At 45.0% G+C, this 8,240-nt stretch overlaps 1 protein-coding gene across 1 annotated transcript in view; it reads right to left on the reverse strand.

Moving 5' to 3' along the window:
• SPON1 (spondin 1, extracellular matrix protein) overlaps positions 1–8,240 on the reverse strand; it is a gene marked incomplete at its 5' end in the record, with an annotated part of 256,193 nt that extends 247,953 nt beyond the window's left edge. The window contains one exon of the mRNA XM_005885895.2: positions 8,049–8,240. Coding sequence (XP_005885957.1) covers positions 8,049–8,240 — 192 coding nt within the window. The remainder of the gene's footprint in view (positions 1–8,048) is intronic.

Here is an 8,240-nt window from a genome sequence, read left to right on the forward strand (position 1 = left end):
TCTCTCTCTCTCTCTCTCTCTCTCTTTCTCTCTCTCTCACAAAACACATGTGTGCATTTTTAAAAATATATTTTTATTGATTTCAGAGAGGAGGGGAGAGGGAGAGAGAAACATCAATAATAACAGAGAATCATCAATCAGCTGACTCCTGCATGGCCCCTACTGCAACCCGGGCACATGCCCTGACCGGGAATCAAATCTGTAACCTCTTGGTTCCTGGGTCAGTGCTCAACCGTTAAGCCACACCCAGTTGGGCCATTTTCTTGCTTTATCCAATTGTACCTTCACTTCTTTCTTTCATTGCAGCTTCCTCCTTTATTGAGGGAGAGGGTGGAACAGAACAGGCAACTCCAACGTATTGGCCCCTTTCTGTCTTTTCAGTATGAAACCTATCAAAACACACACACACACACACACACACACACACACACACACACACTCTTCTTCACCTACTGGTTTAGTCAGCAGTTATATCAACTTCACATGCTGTTGAGGAGCTCCATCTAGATGACCTGTTGGTGCAAGAACATGAAATATTGTGTTTCTACATGACTGTGCATTAAAACATGTGGCAGAGACCTCCAGTTGTCTCCTTAATTCCATTTTCATCTTCATCCTTATGAAAAAATAAATTCCACCTCCAAGTTTTAGCTGGGCATGTGCCTGTCCATTTAAATGCTAGAATTTCCAGGCTCCCTTGCAGCTAGTTGTGACCACATGACTAAATTCTTGCCAATGGAGTGTATTTCAAAGTTCTGGGTGCAATTTCTTGGTCACATCATTAAAAGAAAGCTCTGCTTTCTTTCCCTGCCTATATGCTGAGTGGAGCTCAGAAGGGTGGTAAATGAGCTGGCTATATCTATGCTGATAGGAACATTCTAAAACAGTACTGTCCAATAGAAATAAGCCTAAGCCAGGTGAAATTAATTTTCTTTGTTAACAGATATCCAGTAGGAATAAATGTAAAACAAATAACTTTAATTTTAACAACATATTTTATTTAACCTAGTACATCTAATTTTCACTTCAATATGTAATCAATATAAAATTATTAATGAGAAGTTTGTTCTTTATTCATACTAATTATTCAACAAATGTGCATTTTACACTTACAGCATATCTCAATTCAGATTAGCCACATTTCAGTGCTGTGACTGATGGCTACATATTGGACAAAGAGTGCTAGATGATGGTGAAGCAACAAGACAGAAGGAATAACAATATAACTATGTATACAGAAGTACTCAAGTTTTAAACCTTGAAAAATTACAATTTGATATACTTTCATTTTTGCATGTTTTTCTTTTTTGCATTTCATGAAACTAAAAGTAATAAACAGTCTCCACAACCATTAAGCACTTAAATATGTACTATGCATCTTTAAATTTTTATTATCAATTTGAATTAAATACTTATTAAAGGGGGACAAAGGTTAAAAATAAATTTGAATAATAAAAAAGAGGAAAATGGAAAATGAAAACACTAATTTGAAAAGATATTTGAACATCCATGTTCATTGCAACATTATTTACAACAGCCAAGCCATGGAAACAACCTCATTTAAGTGTCCATTGATGGCCCTAGCTGGTTTGGCTTAGTGGATAGAGCATCAGCCTATATCACCAAAGGATCCTGGGTTCAATTCCGGTCAAGGGCACGTACCTCAGTTGCAGGCTCCTCTCTGGCCCGGGCCCTAGTCGAAGCTCGTGTGGGAAGCAACCAGTCGATGTGTTTCTCTCACATCAATGTTTCTCTCTGTCTTCCCCTCTCTCTTCCACTCTCCCTAAAAATCAATAGAAAAATATCCTCGGGGTGAGGATTAATAAAAAAAAATTAAGGAAGTATACTGATGGATGGATAAAGAAAATGTGGTACATACAGAGTGGGACAAAAGTAGGTTTACAGTTGTGAGTATGCAAAACACAGAGTTTGTTCTTGTATTATTATTTAATAAGTGTTATATTTTTTCCATACAAACAAACTTTTGCTAACCTACTTTTGCTAACCCCTGTATGTATAATGGAATACTACTCAGCCATAAAAAAGAATGGAAACTTGCTATTTATGACAACATGAATGGACCTTGAGAACATTATGCTAAGTGAAATAAGTCAGACAGAAAAAGAAAAATACTGTATGATCTCACATATGTAGACTCTTTAAAAAAAAATCAACAACAACAAAACCAAGCTCATAGATACAGACAACAAATTGGTGGATACCAGAGTGGGTAGGAGGGTGGAAGATGAAATGTGTCAAGTGGTCAAAAGGTACAAACTTCTGGTTATAAAATAAATAAATCCTGACGTTGTAATGTACAGCATGGCGACTATAATCATACTGTATTGTATATTTAAAAGTTGCAAAGAGAGTAACTCTTTTTTAAAAAAATATATATTTTTATTGATGTCAGAGAGGAAGGGAGAGGGAGAGAGATAGAAACATCAATGATGAGAATCATTGATCTGCTGCCTCCCACACACCCCCTACTGGGGATCAAGCCCGCAACCTGGGCATGTGTCCTTGACCAGGATCGAACCTGGGACCCTATGGTCCACAGGCTGATGCTCTATCCACTGAGTCAAACCAGCGCGGGTAAAAATAACTCTTAAAAGATCTCATCAAGAGAAAATAATTTGCAATTATGTATGGTAACAAATGGTAACTATTGACTTATTGGGGTAATCATTCTGTAGTGTACACAAATATTAAATCATTTGTACCTCAAAAATTTTCTTTAAAAAGAAAGAGGGTAATGTACAAGAAAAGAGGAGAGGTGGGAGGAGTGACTTACCATTAATTACAATATCATCAGCAGTACCTAACTAGAAACACCAATCAGAAAGGATATATGCACCCCTATGTTCATAGCAGCACAATTCATCATAGCTAAGATTTGGAAACAGCCTAAGTGCCCATCAGCAGATGAGTGGATTAAAAAAATGTGGTACATCTACACAATGGAATACTATGCTGCGGTAAAAAAGAAGGAATTCTTACCATTTGTAGCAGCATGGATGGAACTGGAGAGCATTATGCTAAGTGAAATAAGCCAGGCAGTAAAAGAAAAATACCACATGATCTCACTCATTTATGGATAATAAAGAACATTATAACCTGATGAACAAAAAGATAGATACAAAGGCAGAGATGCATCAGACTGTCAAATTACAGGGGGGAGGCTGGGAAGTGTTGGGGTGGAGGGTAAGAGATCAATCAAAGGACTTATATGCATGCATATAAGCATAACCAATGGACACAAGACACTGGGAGATGTGGGGTGAGGGCATGTGCCGGGGGGTAGGGGAGGCCAGGGGAAGGTCAATGGGGGAAAAAAGGAGACATATGTACTACTATTTGTAATACTTTAAACAATAAAATAAAATTTTGATGGGTCAATGGGAAAAAGGAGACATATGTACTACTATTTGTAATACTTTAAACAATAAAATAAAATTTTAAAAAAAGAATAAAGAATCCAAAAAAATAAAAAATAAAATAAAAATAAAGTAAAACTAGATAAGAGTTCATTTAAAAGACCCCATCCTGCTTAAATTTCTCAGATTATACCTACATACTTTTCAAAGATATAATTTTACAGGCATGATCATATAGCATCTTCATGTGAAAATAAAACAATAGTCAAATTAGTTTCTTTTTTCCTATCCAATTTGTTTCTGTTTCCCCACAAACAAAAGGAATTGGCTAAAGATTGACAAGGTTCCTCATGTTTCTAAATTAATCCTCTGGTTTATGGGAAAATGCAAAACTGAAGTCTACAACAAGAAAAAAAGCAAATGTAAATAAGGACCTATTACTTCATACTTTGTGTCCCAAGATACGTCAGTTATTATCTTGGTTTGCTGCTGCTGTTTTCCTTCAATGAAGACAGATCCAGAAGGCTGAGGGTAGCCGAGAGAATTCATTCTACTCTCAATTCATTTCATTGAATCTGTATAGAAGACTGGTTCAGAGCACAGATTTAAGAGCCAGACATCCCTGAATATTTTTTAAAGAATAGTTTACTGATTTTTAGAGAGAAAGGAAGGGAGAGGGGGAGAGGGGATTGGGGAGGGGAGGGAGGGAGGGAGGGAGGGAGAGAGAGAGAGAGAGAGAGAGAGATCAGCTGCCTCCTGTACTCCCCCTACCAGGGACTGAGCTGCAACCTGGACATGTGCCCTTGACGGGGAATCCACCAGCAACCTCCTGGTGTACCCAACAATGCCCAACCGACTGAGCCACACGAGCCAGGGCAGTCATCCCTGAATTTTTACCTTGACTCTGCTGATTATTAGCTGTGTGACTATGGCAACTTACTAAACTCTTTAAGACTTAGTGTTCTCATATGCAAAAATAAGAAGAATAAACCACCTCAAAGTACTCCAAGAACTAAGATGTGAGATGAGTAGGAAGCACTTAACACAATGCCTGATGCGATACTCACTGCCAAGTATTTTTCTATTTCTAAAATAATCATCTCATAACATATATTTATTTTAGCACCTACTGTGTGACCATTTTCTTTTGACAAGGATGATTTCTAATTCTCACAGCAACACTGGGGATGGGGTGCGAGAACTCAATTTCATTTTACAGTTGGAGAAATTGTGGGTCAGAGAGGTGGAGCGGCCTGCCTGAGGTCACCAAGTACTTATGTGACTGAGCAGGAGTTGAAACAGACTCAGCCAATGTCAAAGCCTGTGCTCTTTCTCCCAGGCTGAGGTGGTGTGTGCCCCAGAGCAGGACAGAGAAAGACAAGGCAAAGCAGCTCGGGAGGTCTCCAAACCTCCCAGTTTAGCATAAATCCCCCAATTATGTTTGAAGTTGGAGAAGCTTTTCAAATTTCAACTAGACATTCTTTTCCCATCAAGTTCCTTGAAATTTCCCTTTAAAGAGCATCTAGGAAAAGCCACTCTCATTAGCCAGGGTCTGGCTTTATTTTCCTAATAAACAGACCTAATAAATCAGACAACGGAGGCTCTTTCATTTTCAATCAATTCTTGAACATTGCAGCTGATTTTCCTCTCCTCCGCTTGAAATTGTGATCTGGGAATGGCTGGTCCTGCAAATTGTCCTCCCAGAAGCAATGCCCCCTTGAGGATCCTCCACTTGTTACTTTTAATCACTGTAATCTCCTTTTCAAAGGGGGCCCTGGTCAGAAACAGAGCAGGCCTTTCAGGGCTTTCTAAAGCACAATTATTGCAGAGGGACCCAGATGGGGAGGAGGGAGGGAGAGAAGTGGTGGGAGAGAGAGGGAAGTCAATATAGTACTAACAACTTGGAAAAGCTGAATAATAATCTCAATTGGATCCTGACAATTGAGAAGAAACCCCATGTTTCAATACATTTGCAATAAACAGTGGCCATTTCATTCCAGTCCAGAAAGCCTGAAGGCTATGCTGGGGTGGGGAGCATGGAGAGCAGAAGCTATTTGGGGGTGGACTGGAATACTGGGGACAAAGATTTGCGGCAGGAAAACAAGCCAAGGATTGATTCTAAGGATTGTGAGGGGCCCTAATTCAGGAAAAAGTTTTTTAAAAAAGCAAATAGAACACCAGGGGAATGTTAATTTCCACAGCCCTAAGTCAATACTCCAGGAAGAATGCATTAGACTTACTTTTCACACAATTATTCTAAGAAGGTAAAAGCCAACATTAAAATGTCAAACTAGGTCAGCACCCCTTTCTTCCTAACGTTGAGTGGCGGAATCGGGTTTGCTAATCACAGAAGGCCTCAGTGTGGTTTCTGCAAGGTCTTTCTTTCAAGATTTCTTAGCCACCAGCAAGGAGAAGGATGATTGCCCATCTCATAGCCTGAGTGGGGGCCTCACAGTCCAAAAGGCTAACTAACATTTGAGGCTGGAATAACCGTAGGGTGAAAGTCTAGTGCTCCCCTCGCCCCCAGCTCCAGTTCCCACCTCCTGGCCATGGACACCTAGGCAATCAGGGAACCCCGTGGCCCAGGTGAATACCTGAGGCACCTCCTTCCCAGTTCTGGGGCCCTGGCCAGTGCTCAGCCAAACTGGGAGGATTGGGAAGAAATGCCACATAGGGCACTTGGCCTAGGCCCCATACTGGTCTAAAACACACACACACACACACACACACACACACACACACATCCTCCTGGGCTTAAATTAGGAATAATTTTAGGCAAGGCTTCTACCATGGAGAAATCAATCATTCATTTATTCAATTAATTCTTGAAGACCAGAAAACTGCTATTCACGGTAGATTGGACAGGTGGAGTACTGAGAAAACCTACGTTTACACACACACACACACACACACACACACCCACCCCAAAAACAAAACCAATCTGAATTATTAAACTAATAAAGGCTGTCTAACTCAAACTAACATGTATTGAAGTCCTCAGGCACACTCATCTTTGTAAACTCATTCCGGACAAGCACACAGAGAGGTTGGATAAACAGCTATATTCACAGCTGGAGAATGGACCCAGAGAAATTAAGGACTTGCACAAGGTCGTACAGCTACTCAATCCAAGTCCCTCTGACTCCAGAGCCACATCCTTCCCTGCCACGTGGATCTGGGGCCATTTCCCAAGAGAACACAGATTCTCCCTTTGGGGGAGGGCTAAAGAGACGAATTCCCGCTCCCCTCTGGTCCACTGAGGGCATTGGCTGTTTCCCAGCTGTAGGCCTAGCTCCTTCAGCCGCGCGCCAGCCCAGCCCGGTCCCTCCAGCGCTGGGTCGCTGGGTCGCACGTCCTCCACCCAACCTCCTCTCCCCTCGGTGAAGTCCCGACGATCCCGCCAACCCGAGTGCCCCGGGTCCTGGCGGCTGCTTGTCAAGCGCTGAGCGCCCCCACTTGCCAAGGGCGCACGGCAGCCGGCTCTGGGTAGTTCCCGGTGGAGAAAGTCGGGGATCCCCGGAGAAACGGGAAAAGCGTTCGGAAAAGGGTGGCCCCTGGTTCCGCGTCGCCAGTGTGGCCCGGGCGCCCGCTGACACTGCCCCAAACTTTCTCCCGTGTTACTCCCACCGCCTCCTCCCTCGAAGCTCTAGGAACCGGGGAGGCGGGTGTGGAAGGGCGGGCGGTGGCTGTGAACCCATTCGCCCCACTAGATGCCCCCAACAACCCACTTTCCCCTGCTCGGTGCCAGAGTTGACTTAGGACAGGGTGGGAGTGGAGAAACATCCTCCCGGTCGCTCAGCGAGGGGGGCGGTTTGGGGGGGGGGCAGGTGAAACCAGGTAGACTTCCCTCCCTGCCCCTGGTCAGGTCTGTGCCATGGAGCTGCCCGTCATGCCCGGAAGGCATTCAGCTGCTTGAACATCCCCTCCCTGCGCTCCCGAACGCCTGCTCTCGGATGAGGCGCTTGGGCACCATCCCTGGGGCACGGATCCTCCAGAGCCATGCTCCCCCGCCCTCCAGGGAGCAGACCTCGGGAATTTGGGCGTCCCTTTCCACCTTCACCGGGTTCCCCTTTCCTTTTCGAGGCTACACTGAAGGCCCGGCCCACTGGGGGGTCTGTCCTAGAATTCCAGGGCCATCACCCTTGCCTGGAAAATAATTGGGAGTTCTGTCCAGAGACCCTTCCGAAAAGCTTCAGGCTCTTCCCTCCTTCCCATGCCCAGTTCAAGGGGAAGCTTAAAGTCCCTTTTCCTGAAGGGATCTGTCGGGGGAAGCTGGAGTGAGGGTTCCGCTGGGGTGTCAGTCAGAGAGAAGCTGATGTCTTCTCCTCCAGGAATGGAAGCGGGCAAAGCCGGACTTCACCACCTTGCTTGGCATCCAACTGGGAGAAACCAGGTCCCCTCCACTCCAGAGACGGATCTGGAGAGAGGCGGGTCTCCACTGTTCTCCCGGACCCAGCCGGTTCCCTCCCAGCCAGGCCGGTGTGGACGCGTTGCTTTGCTATAGCCCACACCCGGGAACCGCGCATCGGAAATGGGGGTTGCCTCCCCTGGCAGAGGGCCCCGCGACGGCCAGGAACTGGCTTGGGAATTGGCTCACAGCTCCAAAGGGCTGAGGATCGCCAGGACAGAAGGGTCCTTGCCGGGCTGCGCAGACACCGTGCGCCCGGGGACTGTGCGCCCTCCTCCGGTATAGAAGTCGGGGTCGCCCTCCACTCGGAGGCTGAACTCGGTGTAGCCCTCGCGGCGCGTGCCTTGAGCGCGCAGGATGCGGCTGCAGTAGCCCTCCGACTTGGGCACTTTGTCCAGGGTCTCGTCGGAGAAGGCCAGCGCTACTACGGCCAGGGGCAGCGCCAGGGCCAGCAG

The sequence above is a fragment of the Myotis brandtii genome, unplaced genomic scaffold, assembly GCF_000412655.1.
Source record: "Myotis brandtii unplaced genomic scaffold, ASM41265v1 scaffold934, whole genome shotgun sequence".
NCBI lineage: Eukaryota > Metazoa > Chordata > Mammalia > Chiroptera > Vespertilionidae > Myotis > Myotis brandtii.